At 43.3% G+C, this 14959-nt stretch overlaps 1 protein-coding gene across 1 annotated transcript in view; it reads left to right on the forward strand.

Moving 5' to 3' along the window:
* Positions 1–271: 271 nt before the first annotated feature.
* NEIL3 (nei like DNA glycosylase 3) overlaps positions 272–14959 on the forward strand; it is a 243898-nt gene continuing 229210 nt past the window's right edge. The window contains exons 1-2 of the mRNA XM_078677091.1: positions 272–442; positions 534–666. Of these exons, the coding sequence (XP_078533217.1) occupies positions 559–666 (108 nt within the window). The 5' untranslated portion in view covers positions 272–442; positions 534–558. The remainder of the gene's footprint in view (positions 443–533; positions 667–14959) is intronic.

The following is a 14959-nucleotide window of genomic DNA, read 5'->3' on the forward strand; positions in this document are numbered from 1 at the left end:
AGTAAACAAACGAAACAGAATAATAACACGCAAAGAGCTAAATGCAGGAAGTGAAGAAAGAGGAATACGAATCGTTGCACAGCGTGTACGAGCAGCGACTCTTTCAGCAATAGCACTTTCAACGCGAAAATTAAGCGAGTCCATACTCTCTATTAGCTACTACTACATGCGTTAAATTAACATATTTAGTGAACACTGGCTTGAAAAGGACTCGTGTGCTCGTTATAATTTCTCTGTGTACACTCATGTGGTTTTTAGCCGCTAAACTGACGAGACAGATCTCATCGAGGGACCCTGCCCGGGCATGTTTTGCTTCTCTGGAGCGGATCTGCTTGTACGTACCCTCGTCATTTGCTCCTCCCAGAAAGGGAGGCGCTTACCCCAGGCCGCCACATTTCAAACATTGATCAGTGATTTCTGTGGGACAAGACAAACATAGCAGGTACAGTGTGTAGACTACCCCCACCCCCTATCGCAACCCCGCCCAGCATTTATATAACTTTTGTTCTCCCTTTTTCCGTTCTTGATTTTAGCGCTCCGGCCCCTGGGGGGAAAACAATGGTCGAGGGACCCGGCTGTACGCTTAACGGGGAGAAGATCCGAGCGAGGGTGCAGAAGGGACAGCCTGTGCGAGATGTTCGGGGCAGCGCGGTCTCTGCTGCACAGGTGAGCTGTTGTCCTGCACATGATTTGTTTCTTTTAAGTTGTATATAGCGCGACTCGACCCGAAGGTATTGGAGCGCTTTACACGAGCACCAGTTACATGACATAAGGGGACACATTCGTGTTTGGTAGGCACGGGGAGATTAAGTGATTTGTTCAGAATGACAAGTTATTGAGAGAACACCGAGACACTAACCTGGTTCCCCAGTTCTATACTCGACAGCTCTGTCCCTTACGCCACATCCTCTCCAATGACTCTAGCAGAATCGCAGCATTGCAGTCAGGGCCGGTCCTAGGACTTGTGGGGCCCTGGGCGAAAGGGAAGATGTGAGGCCCCTCTAATTTGCTTGTGACGTCACAAGACGTGACATCATAGAAAACTGACATCACAAAACTATTGATCTTTGTCATTGCTGAAGAGACATTCTGTTGATATAAGTAACATGAACTAAAAGATAAATATCCAAATGGAACAAGTCTATTTTAAACCTGTATTAAGTGGATTACATTAGTCACATTGGATGCTTGACGCAGATCTCACAAAGATGGCTATTCTACCTCCTAGTTAAATATGCAACAGGGTATAGCGAGATGAAGTTGAATTCAGATACAAATAAATGTTTTATTCTTTTTGAGTGCAGCGTCATAGAGTGGAGTGCCGTAGATTGGAGTAGGGTGGAATCGGGTTGAGTAGGTTGGCTGGACTGAGGTAGTGAGTGGATTGGAGTAGATTGGGGTGGATTGGGATAGAGCGAGTTGGAGTGAGTGGAGTGAGTTAGACTGGGTAGGTGGGGTGGATTGGAGTGGTATGGATTGAAATGGAGTAGGGTGTGTTAAATTGGTTTGTGGTGGGGTGGATTAGAGTGTGGTGGGCTGGAGGGATTGGACTGTGTGGGGTGGTCTGAACTAGGGCGGGTGGATTGGATTGGGGTAGAGTTGGGTGGATTGGATTAAAGTGAGGTGGATTGAACTGCAGTGGAGTGGGGTGGAATGAATGTGGTAGATTAGACTGGAGTGGGGTGGATTAAAATGGGGAGGTAGGACTGGATTGGGGTGAGGTGGATTGGAGTGAAGAAGAGTGAACAGGAGTGGGGTGGACTGGAGGGGTGTGGGGTGGAGGACTAGAGTGGGGTAGAATGTAGTGAGGTGGGGTGGAATGGGTTGTGGTGAATTGGGGTGGGGTGGGTGGATTTGAGTGGAGTAGATTGAATTGCAGTGGGGTGGATTTGATTGAGTGGGGTGGCTTGGATTGAGGTGAATTGGATTGGGGTGGGGTGAAATGGATTGGGGTGAGGTGGATTGGATTGAATTGGGGTGGGTTGGGTTAGAGTGTGGTGGGTCAGATTGGAGTGGGATACATTGGATTTGGGTGGATTGAATTGGATTTGGGTGGATTAGATTGAAGTTGGGTGGATTGGATTGGAGTGGGTTGGATTGGATAAGGGTGAGGTGGATTGGATTGGAGTGGGATGGACCTGAGTGGGGAAGATTGTTTTGGATTGGAGTGGGGCAGACAGGAGTGGGGCAGATTGTTTTGGATTGGAGTGGCGCTGATTGAGTTGGAGCACATGGTTTCGGGTTGGAGTGGGGCAGATTGTTTCGGGTTGGAGTGGGGCAGATTGTTTCGGGTTGGAGTGGGCCAGATTGGCGTGCGGAGATTGGAGTGGGGCAGCTTGGAGTGGGGTAGATTGGAGTGCGGAGATTGGGGTGGGGTAGATTGTTTTGGGTTGGAGTGGGCCAGATTGTTTTGGATTGGAGTGTGGCAGATTGTTTTGGATTGGAGTGGGCCAGATTTTTGTGTGGAGATTGGAGTGGGGCAGATTGGAGTGTGGAGATTGGAGTGGGGCAGATTGATTTGAATTGGAGTGGGGCAGATTGTTTTGGATTGAAGTGGGGCAGATTGTTTTGGATTGAAGTGGGGCAGATTGTTTTGGATTGAAGTGGGGCAGATTGTTTTGGACTGAAGTGGGGCAGATTGTTTTGGACTGAAGTGGGGCAGATTGTTTTGGACTGAAGTGGGGCAGATTGTTTTGGACTGAAGTGGGGCAGATTGTTTTGGACTGAAGTGGGGCAGATTGTTTTGGACTGAAGTGGGGCAGATTGTTTTGGATTGAAGTGGGGCAGATTGGTGTGGGGTGAGAGGATTGGAGTGTGTTGGAGTGGGGTGGTTTGGATTGGTCTATGGTGGATTGGATTAAATGTAAATGTGTTGGACTTGTAAAGCGCACAGCTGCCCGTAAGCTTCCCGGATTAAGTGGAGTGGATTGGTGTGGGGTGGATTGGCATGCATTAGAGTGGGCCCGATTGGAGGTGTACTGAACTATTATGTGTTAAAGCATTTTTCAGAAAAAACACATAAGAAAGAAACATTGTCAATTTGCAATAATATTCGAGAGAAGCGTACACAGGCAAAAACAAAAGAAAATATTAGTGAACAGTAAGAAAAGAAGACTTGGCAAAATAAAAGCAACTTAACTATAGAAAATAAATCTTTGCAACTTTTTTTGTCCTGCTAGGCTCGTTTTTACCAGTCTCACGTCTTCTGTTTGCAGGACACTAAAAGTTGAACAGAATAAAATAGTACCTCAATCACATCGGGAGTAGCAAACGTGCACTGATTAAGTTGAATCAATCAGTGCCTGGTCCCTGCTCGACAGAGAGGAACGGAAGTGATGTTAGATCTGCCTTGACCAATTATCAGGCTGTAAAGAAGAGTACCACGCAAAACAACATGTGGTAAGCAACGGGCTGGCTCCAAGCTCTTTTATGCATACAACAGTGTCTCGCAAACAAGACACATGCAGTAGTGCATGCTCTTGCAGGCACTACCCTAAAAAGGGTCAGAGTAGCACTAAAAGATTTTCAACAATCACGTGCGCAGCCGCATTTTGCTATCTTCAGAGATCAAAAGGAGGAGCTAGAAAAGAGGGATGTGTAAGGACACTTAAGGGCTTTTCTGAGGAACTAATTGGGGACAAGGGCCTACGGATAAAGGGTGGCTCTGCCGGGAGTAGTTCATCGGAATGCATTTATTCCTTTGCTCATTAGACTGAATAGGTTTTTCAATGTCTTTCAACTCATAATATCAATGAAGTTGCTTGTCATTTCTACATCTGAAAAGGCAGACAACATGTTTTCATGGTTAGTAGCTGGCAGTGTGTCGCACTCTTTCACAACGAGAAACCTTGTCTAGCTACAGTACTTCCCTTCTGCCTTCCACCACACCCCACCTTCCCTGCCCTGTTAAACAAGACACAGGTGCAGCACAAACATGGGCTGTCAAAACAGTATCTATGAAATCCCCTACAAGTAATTAAAAGGACAAGAATTTCACAGCCCCTCGAACATAAGTGAGGGGCTCAAAGTGTGTCACAAAGCAGTCAATCTGCATGGGCGTCTGCAGGGGGCAGGGCCAGCTTTAGCGCTGGTGGCACCCAGTGCGACAATGTTAGTTGGCGCCCCCAATGACCACCTCCACCACGGATTCTCTCACAAGCACCCTTTAACAGTGACCAAGAGTCCATAACCACTTTCTCTCAGATGCATTGAATTCGTTATATAGCGCTACTCATACCATTAAAGTATGTCAGAGCACTTTGCATCACACACACATTACACAGACAATCAATCATACTTGTGTAAATCAGTGTATAGGAAATGTTACATAAGTCAAAGGACAAAGGGGCATATTGTCAAGGCCTAGCGATATTTTTATCGCGACGCTTGCGTCCGTTTTCGGATGAAATATGACAATAAAAATATTGCTTTATTTACAAGAGCACGCTAAAGCGTGTTCAATGGGATTAGCGCTGGTTTCAACATCGCATCGCCTTGCATCGCTAATGAGATACAAGGGAGGCATGTCCGGTGAAACAACATGGGATATCATCACTAACACTGGTTCTCTCTATTTTCAGGTGTATCGCTAACATACATAGCGATATCATAATCAGCGCTAACCGGGTTTTTCGCCGCTTTGTAAGGCCTGCTATTTTCCTTACTAAGCCATATCTATAATGGGAGATGGATTGTAATACTGAGTCCACGTCTCCCATTATAGATTAGGTTTTCCTTAACGCGGTTTTATATCGCTGGAATTTCGGCGATTTCGACTCTTTCCGCCGCGGTTGCCTGAATTTCTATCGCCTGGGCGATGTGCCTTGCTGATAGTGCGTCACAAGGCGATAGAATCCGGCGATATGCGGCGTTCATTTTTTGAGCGCTACACACAGCCAGCGATAATTATCGCTGGTCGTTGATGATATGCCCCTAAAAGTGTAGGAGTCACATGTCATCCATAATTGGTAGGCAGTATAGTTTAGGAGTGCTTGGTGTGGACAAGCACAAACTCAGAGTCGAAAAAGAAACAGCATAGTTGGGAGTTTTCTTTAATAGTAAGACTCCATTTCTACCCAAATTACCCCTTTTTGCTAAATTAATCAATGTTCTATACTTAGCAGAGTGTATGCACTTCTATGATGAAAGTTAATACCTCACTATTCTATATTAGGACTTTAAGTTATTAATTGCAAGTAAGAAAAGGATGTCTCTTTTAAAAGCAGTAACCTGCTGATCTATTTACATTAAATGCACTCTTTAATCTACTTGGCACACGTTCTTTGCAGCAGGCATATTAACCCTCTGTACTACCTTCACATACGTCAAAAACCTCAACTACACAAAACTCTGATCTCTGGCCAGGAAGAACATTAATCACAGGAGTTATATTGACATTTTTGTGAGGCCCCGTAATTGCAGGAGGAAAGGAACGTGCAGCAGGTGCTTTTAAAATCATAATTAAATTGTAAACACGGCACCCCAAGGTGGCACCGGTCACACCACCCTAGAGCCGGCCCTGGCAGGGGGGCAAGGAGGGGTGCTCCAGGGGGGGGCAAGCGCCCCTCCTTGCCCCCCCTGCGGACGCCCATGTCAATCTGCTTAATTCGCTATAAGAGGGGCCACGGAGCTTCCTGCTCGGGAAATTGGGTGGTAATCCATTTGTACGCACTTAGCTGTATTTACTAGACAACCCTGTAAGTTTATCACTGGTGGCCTAGACTGGGAAGCAAACATGCTAGTCTCTCTGGAAAATAGAAATTAATGATCTAACAGTAGCACTGTGAGGCCAAGGACAGGGCCCTCTGTCCTGGGCCTCCCAGCACAAAATAATGGCTACAAAGCCCTGCAAAGGGGGCCCCACATCTGCACCTTGCAGCCTGGTCGAGAGCTGTGAGGGCCCCCTGCCCTGGACTTCGAAGCATTAGATAATAGCCACGTCCCAGTGAAAGGGGCCCCACGCCTAACCTTGCAGCATGATTTAGTGCTTTGAGGCCCAGGGGATAAGGACCACCTCTCCTGTGCCTCAAAGCAGTAGTGAGACACTTTGCTGAGCACAAGTTCCACCGTTGCCTATGTAACGTTTGTTCTTGTGTTTGAGTGTCTGCCATTTATTGCAGTACTATACCTCTTCTTGTACTCTGTACGCTTTTGTAATGTGCACCCATGTCACTTTTTTCTCCTGTAATGTACCGTTTGCTACCTCTTGTATTTTGTTTGCTCACAATTGTCACTTTTGCCTCACGTAACTTAACGTTTGCTTTTGTAATTTGTTCGCTTGGAATTTTCTCCTCGTGTATCAGTACAGTTCCTATTGTGAAGCGCTCTGACACCTTTGGGTAAAGTCAGCGCTATATAAAAACGCATAAAATAAATAAACACTGCCCTACTGTGGCAGTCTGAGCTAGATGCTCCCCCCTCCCCTCATCAACCTCTCCTTATCTTCTGATGTCTGGTTAATCGTGGAAACAAAAGGGCCATCTATCGCCTGGAGAGGAAATAGACAAAGGCAGACAAGTTCTTCACCGCAGGATGTTAACAGAGGTGCTGCCCCGTCCTTGTTCTGGAGAGCTGCCATAATTATTGGCTTTGTTGCTCTCACATCCTGTACCCCTTGTTTACCCTCCCCCCCTCCTTTCACACCCAGGAATGCCGCCCTGAACCGCGAGGTCAAGACACCTCGCTCTGCTCACAAATACTTTAGCAATGTGATCGGGTTGGGGAGGGGGGCCTCGGGGAGTAGGTGATCTGCCTGTGAGAGTGTGAAAGCGGGGCCCCCTGTTATTGTGCTGAGCGCGAAGCCCTGGGCAGCTGCCCACACTGCCCATGCCTAGCGCCGGCCCTGATTGCAGTGGCAGGTAACAGAAATTAGGCTGTGGGAAATGCCTGGGGGGGAATACATAGCTGTCCAGTTTCCCCGGCTTATACTTGTTGTGCCATTAAACTCGGTTTCCTTTGAATTCTGTGACTTGCAGTCCTGTTTTATAATAGAATAAACATGACTAAGTCTGAAGAAGCACATTACCAATGCCCGGCCCTGACTAATACCAGATGTATTTTATTTTTTTATCAGTTCACCTCATATACCACGTACTGTTTTAAAACAGTATAAAACATAAACGCAAAAATGTTGCACATCCTAAAAAAATGTGATTCTGCAATTAAATGCTGGTGAAACTAAAAGTGTAACAAAGCTAGATACGTGTTAATTTCAGCAGTGAGTCCAAATACGAAATAAAACATAATCATGCATTTTGACTGTTAATAAACTGTTCCCTGGTAAGCATTCCACATTGTAGGTCTCAACTACCTGCTAATTACAGGGCAAACTGGCTGACACTAGGGCCACCACATTTCCAAATGGATCCTTCAGGTATGATGCATGCTAAGAGTGACTGAAGCAGGGCTATTGATTACAATGTCCACCTGTTGAGTCGCTTGGCCTTCCTGTCTTGTGCAGACCATCACTTCTCAGGCGCTATGCTGTGCCACTCAGTTCATGCGGGGTAAGAGAGCACATGGAAAAGGGGTAGTCATAATCGTTATCCTACTAATTGGCAACCTAACTAGAATATATATACCCCATGAGTTTCCTTCACTTCCTACCAACGGGGAAATCGAGAGGACGCCTGCGGGAAGAAACAGCAGGAAGCACCGAATTTAGACAGTAAGAGTGTGGGTGGATGGTTGTTGTGTGTGTATACCTGGACTGGGGTTCCACGACTACTTGGTTACTACTTTAAAAAAAATTAACTCTCAGTAACTAGTTTGTGATGGTGGTCTTTACCACCTTGCCTGATATCCTTTGTACTTCTCATTTTCAGAAAGTCACAAGTAGGTCCTTCCTCCTCCGCCCTCCCATGGAGCAAGTAGTTTAGGATTTAGGGTAAGAGTGGTACTTTACCATTTCTTTTGTTTCGGTTGTATGAGTACACGTTTACATGCCACGTGTCTCATAAACACCATACCATGCGCGCTTTAAGGATGACGCCGTATGGATGATGCATGATGCATTTTGTGTGCCTACTTACACGCTTTGGCTTGTTTATATTCTTTTTTTGGTTTTCTTTTCTCTACACAGTTACTTGCTTTGGTACTACACCGAGAAGTGAGCTTTACGTCCCACAGCCCCTTTTCACGTTAGAGGAGGGTCCTTCCTCTCTCACACTAGGTGTGAGAAGGTGAACCTTAAGGTAATTAACCCCCTCCCCTCTGTTCTGGTCCTGAAGAATGCCACGTACCCCTTGGGGACACTATGGCAGAAACATGTCAACCACATGCAACACGGTGAAGGGAGAATAATGTCCTATATCACCGGTCACCTCTTTTAATCACCATACATTTGGGCCCTGAATAAATTTTGTCTATGGACAAATGTAATGTTTTTTAAATCACCTATCACTTCCTCACGGCCATCACTTAGATTTAGAAGTGCATCCCTGTCTACAGGGGGAATGTCCGCCCTCTATCAAACCAAGGTTTTAGAGGGCAAGGACAGCCGATGATGAAGCATGACACCGGGCGGTGTGTGAGGCCAGTCCGTAATTTTTTTTGAGATGCCCCTATTGGCACTGCATTTCTGTTTAACTCTGTAGGAAATTGTTAAGAACATACTCTAGGAGCAGCCCTTTTTGTGTATACAGAAACTAAAAGTGTAACACAGCTAGATAAGTGTTAATTTCAGCAGTGAGGCCAAATACTAAATAACACATAATCGTGCATTCTGACTGTTAATAAACTGTTCCCTGGTAAGCATTCCACAAGTGCAGCTCTCAACTACCTGCTAATTACAGGGCCAACTGGCTGACACTAGGACCACCACAGGTCCAAGCAGGACTATCAATTACAATGTCCACCTGTTGAGTCACTTGGCCTTCCTGTCTTGTGCAGAACCATCACTTCCCAGGTGCTATGCTGTGTCACTCACTCAGTTCATGCGGGGTAAGAGAGCACCTGGAAAAAGGGCAGTCATGGTGTTTTGGTTTTATTAATAAGACAACACCGGCGCAGATACCCGGTGTACGGTGGTGTTATACAGCTTTGCGAGAGCTTTTCGAGCTCAAGCTTTCCTTTTAAATAAGAGAAGCGCAAACAACAGCCTACATTTGAACGATTAAAGTGCTACTGACAGTTGTGACAGCGCCACATATTCAAGACTGTTGATTATTACCCAATGATTGCAGAATAAGAAAGTCTCTCTATTTATTCTGAGACCAGATGTGTTATCTAACACAAAGGCAATTGAATCCCTTCATATACAATTGTTGAGGCGTGTGCCTTCTTAACGTGCATCCGGCCTTGACAAACCAGATCGTTTTAATATATCAGATGACAGGAGTCAAACTAAGATATATGTATTGAACTAAAGGAAGGAATATTATTTATCCAAGTCCTGAAGAAGGTGGCATTATCAAGTTGGTCCCACCGAAACTCGTCGATGCATAATATTTTTTTTAATTCGAATTGGGACAAGAAACACAAGGCCAGATCTTACTGCCCCTTGCCTTGTTTACAACTATCTCAAATTAACCCTGCAAATGCACAGTTGATTTGCCTTCTCTATGATCCTTCCATGTACGGTTTAAGTCTCGCTATAATACTGTATTGTTCCATGTAGGATATATGTATTGAATAATTTGTCCTCCATGACTAGAGGGAGTTTAGTGACTTTGAAATGTTTTTATGATGTACTTAACCTAATGATTTGACACTGATTTTTTTATCTTGATGTTTTATTAAATGTATATTTTTTTGAAATTATTGTTTCTCTGTATTCCTTATGGAGGTGTTCCAAGTATAAAATAGAGCATAGAGAGTGACATTATTGTGATTGAGAGGAGTGAATTGAAACTGTTTAGTCCAAAGGGAATCTTTTTATTTGCTTGTCAATATAGGTGCTCTGTCTCTTTGGACTGTTTGAGCCCCTCTCCTTGTTTTCAAGGTTTTATTAATAAGACCATAGAGGCTGATCGAAGAACATTTACGTACAATACCTTTATCTTGTTATCTTGTGGATGCTCTAATAAATACCTCTTCACTACAACTTGGTTTTGTTGGATTATATTTGCTGAAGAACCACTACTACATATTGGCGACGTTTGGGATTTCTTAGCGGTTTGGAGCATCTACTGATCAACAAAAGGGAAGATTTTTCATCATTTTATCAGTTTTTTTAAAGTTATGGATAATTTTATTTACATTTTGGATTCAAGATTTCCCTGCAGTGCACTCATATTGTGGATTTATCGATGAATTCTCTCTAAGGTGAACTGATTCACAAGTAAGATTAAACTTTTCGAGGAATATTGAGAGAGAATCACTTTTATCTGTTCAAGAAGTTTTATCTCTTGCATGTATTAATCATGCAAGGATTACGATACTTGTATTTAATTGGCTTTAGATGAGACAATAAGAATTGCAAAAAGCGTGGAACGATCCATTTTATCTGAGGAGCAATTTTTGTTAACTGGTTGAAGCCTAATCTAAAAGCTTTAAAATTGTCCTGGAAACCGGAGCGGGATTATGGCGAGCCAGAGCGGCAGCACAGCAGTTGTTCCTTTTTAAGTGGTTTGACTGAGGTAGCAACACTTCGTGTTGGGCTTGTTGGAGATTCCTCGAGTCAACGATGTTTTTTTTCGCAGTTTCGCTTCACTTTCAGTTGACTATTGCTTCAGTCTCTGTGCATCTTACAAAAGAAGGAACGTACCTTAAAGACTCTATCTCCTGGATCGTCTTCGTCATTGCACTGTTTGTAGAAGCTTCACGCAACGTTCCTGGCGCTTCTAAAAGCTTCCAAGCTTCACGCTACGTTCCTGGCACGTCGCGGTGACGCGCACACCTGCTATTTGACATTCTTCTTCACGTGGTGCTGCGGTGGCGCCAACACGCTTTGGCGGCCATTTTGTATATTAATTAGTTGCTTAGCAACTACTCTATCTTTTTGCCGGTGTCTCTTGTTCGCTTTGTATTAATTACACATCGAGTAAAGGAAAAATAGAGGGAATATCAACAGGGTAACTGTATGTTTATTCATTTATATTTATAGATACTAGAATTTTATAATCTAATTATTATTTTAATACTAGGTGTAAAATTAAATTCTCACAATGAGAACTGTTTGTGGTACACCACCTCCTCCTTTTTATTCTGGCCCTAATCAGCCTAGTATGAAGTGGGAAAAATGGTATAGATTGTTTGATCATTATTTATTAGCTATTGATGGCGCAAGTTTTTCTGCTTCTTGGAAATTAGCAATTTTATTAAACACTTTAGGTGGCCATGCAGAGGATGTATTTATACATTTGCCAGTATCTTCTGCTCCTGCTGGAATTGAAAGTGGAGACTATGATTGTTTTGCAGAAGCTATTGATAGGTTGAAAAAGAGGTTTAATGAGCAACCTCATATAGTGATGGAGAGATATAATTTCTACACCAGACATCAGTTACTTAATGAACCTGTCCATACATATGTAGAATGTCTTAGAGTTTTAGCTGCTGATTGCGATTTTGGGGACCAAGTTGATAAATATATTAGAGACCAATTGATTATTCGTTGTTCTAATAAAAAAATTCTAGAACAATTACTTAGACAACGTAATCCCTCTTTAGATGAGACAATAAGAATTGCAAAAAGCGTGGAACGATCCATTTTATCTTTCAACACCATTAATGTTGACAAGATCACCGCTGGTGTTGCTGCTGTGAATGTTAAAGATACGAAATATCAAGCAGTTAATAAATATAAAAATAATGTGAAGGGACCTATGAACCAAGGTAATGTTAAGCCACAAAACAAATTGTTTTGTAATCGTTGTGGTTCAAGATCGCATTCTTTTCAATTTAAACAATGTTCAGCTAGAGGAAAAGAATGTTTTAAATGTAAAAAGATAGGTCATTTTGGAACGTATTGTCTATCTAATAGGAGAATTGCAATGCTTTCTGAGTCGGAAGTTCAGGAAGAAATACCTAAGGAAATGTTTTGTGAAAATGAGATTCTTGCTGTAACAGAGGTTCATAGATTAGGACAAGTTATTACCAATGATGATGATGTTGACTCTGAACCTTATATTCCTCCTGTGTGTACTATTTCAGTAGAAGGAAGGGATATTGAAGTTATGGCAGACTCTGGGTCTCCTTATACTATTATTTCTGATTCTTTCTTTTATAAGTCTTGGGATAACAAACCTTTACTTCCAAATGATATTCGTGTTTTTGGATTGGGTGGTAAAGAAATTCAAATGTTGGGTTATTTTATCTCTGATATTATTTTTAGGCACAAAACCATTTGTGGAAAAGTTTATGTTGCTGTAGTACAAGTACTCGGTTGGAAACACCAAAGAAGATTTGACATTACTTTTTGTCCTAATGCTAAAGTTCAAGTGTGTTTCTTTGAAGATTTACATGTGAACAGTATTGAAAATGGAGATAATAGTTGTCCGATTTCAGAAATTATCAGTAAACAGCAATATTTTAAAAAAAGAACATGGTAAGGTTAAAGGATTTTCACACAAAATTGTGCTAAAAAAGAATGCACTACCTTCAAAACACAAATTAAGAAATGTTCCTTTATCTGTTAGGAGTGATCTATCTGAAATGATTAAAAAGTTATGTAAGGAAGGTGTAATTGAACCTGTCGATGCCTCTGAATGGGTTTCTCCCATAGTTTTAGTTTAAAAAAAATGGCGAGCCTAGAATGTGCACGGATTTGAGGTCTGTAAACAAACAAATTGTCACGGAGTGTCATCCGTTACCTAAAATAGAAGATTTATTGACGAAATTGGATGGGGCAAAGATTTTTAGAAGCATAGATTTAAAATCTGCGTACCATCAGGTAGAACTTACGGAGGATTCACAAGACATTACAACATTTATTACCCCGGACGGTACGTTTAGATACATTAGGATGCAATTTGGGCTTTCATCTGCAGCCTCAGTTTTTCCAAAATTGATGTATTCACTATTTAAAGACATTGAAAATGTTATGACTTTTCAGGATGATATATTGGTATTTTCAGATTCTGTAGAACATCACAGAGATATTCTTGACAAAGTATTGTCTATTTTAGATGAAAGAGGTATGACTATTCGGTTGGATAAGTGCAAGTTTTTAACATCTGAGATTGAATATCTGGGACATATGATTAATTCACAAGGTATTTTTCCTAAAAATGATCTTCTTGCTTCCATTAAACACATGTAAGAACCTAAAGATAAAGATCAACTTAAATCATTTTTAGGCTTGTGTGAATATTACTCGAGGTTTGTTCAGAATTTTTCGGATATTGTGTTACCATTGAGATTACTTCTTAAAAAGGGATGTAAATGTGTTTGGAATGATGAACATTTTAGATCTTTCAATACTATTAAATCTGCAATAATTGATTGCAAACCTTTGTCTCCGTTTTCTTCTAATGCTTCAAGTGTGATTACTGTAGACGCAAGTGCCACTGGACTTGGTGCTGTTTTGAGTCAGATAAAAAATGATAAGGAAGTAACTAATGCTTTTGCATCAAGACCACTTTCAGCTGCTGAAGTAAAATACTCTACGATTGAGAGAGAGGCATTGGGTTGTTCATGGGCTGTTGAACATTTTAAAACCTATTTGTGGGGGAAGTCTTTTAAAATAAAGACAGATCATAAACCTTTAATTTCTTTATTATCTAACAACTGTGTTGGAAAAGCATCTGCAAGGTTCAATCAATCAATCAATCAATCATAGCATTTGTATAGCGCGCTACTCACCCGGAGGGGTCGCAAGGCGCTTGGGGGGGGGGGGGTGTCTGTTACTGCTCGAAGAGCCAGGTCTTGAGTTGCTTCCTGAAGGAAAGGTGGTCCTGGGTCAGTCGGAGGTGGATGGGGAGGGAGTTCCAAGTCTTGGCTGCCAGGTAGGAGAACGATCTTCCTCCGGTGGTGGCTCTGCGGATGCGTGGAACGGCGGCGAGGGGGAGGCTGGTGGAGCGTAGCTGGCGGGTAGGAGTGTAGAAGGTCAGGCGGTTGTTGAGGTACCTGGGGCCCAGGTCGTGGAGAGCCTTGTGTGCGTGGGTGAGGAGTCTGAACGTGATCCTCTTGCTGACGGGGAGCCAGTGCAGTTCTCTCGGGTGTCCGGTGATGTGGCTGTGTCGGGGGATGCCCAGGATGAGACGTGCGGAGGCATTCTGGATGCGTTAGTCTTTTCTGAAGTTTGGCTGTGGTTCCGGCGTAGAGGGTGTTCCCGTAGTCCAGTCGGCTGGTGACGAGTGCCTGGGTGACCGTCTTCCTGGTTTCGGTGGGGATACACCGGAAGATCTTTCGGAGCATACGCAGGGTGTTGAAGCATGACCACGAGACGGCGTTGACTTGTCTGGTCATCGTGAGGGAGGAGTCCAGGATGAACCCTAGGTTACGTGCGTGGTCCGTTGGCTTGGGAGCGGTGCCCAGGGCAGGGGGCCACCAGGAGTCGTCCCAGGCGAAGGGCGATGATCCCAGGATGAGGACTTCCGTCTTGTCTGAGTTCAGTTTCAGGCGGCTGTTCTTCATCCATTCGGCGACATCTTTCATCCCTTTGTGTAGGTTGGTTCTGGCGGTGGCGGGGTCGTTTGTGAGGGAGAGGATCAGCTGGGTGTCGTCGGCGTAGGAGATGATGTTGAGGTTGTGTTGGCGTGCAATGGCTGCGAGGGGGCTCATGTAGACATTGAAGAGGGTGGAGCTGAGTGATGATCCTTGTGGTACGCCGCAGATGACTTTGGTTCGTATTCTGGCAAAATTATATGAATACAATTTTGACATTATTTATATTCCGGGCTCACAAAATACCAGAGCTGATTGTTTTTCAAGATTGTTGCCTAGTATCAATTTGGTTAATCATTCTGAGAGTATTGATGAGTGTGTTGTGGCATCGGTGGATGATGTTGTTCTTTCAATGTCAGATTTAGTTACAAAAGATTAATGGTTTAAAGCTATGGATATGGATGAACAGCTTAAA

Source organism: Lissotriton helveticus, chromosome 2_1, assembly GCF_964261635.1.
Source record: "Lissotriton helveticus chromosome 2_1, aLisHel1.1, whole genome shotgun sequence".
NCBI lineage: Eukaryota > Metazoa > Chordata > Amphibia > Caudata > Salamandridae > Lissotriton > Lissotriton helveticus.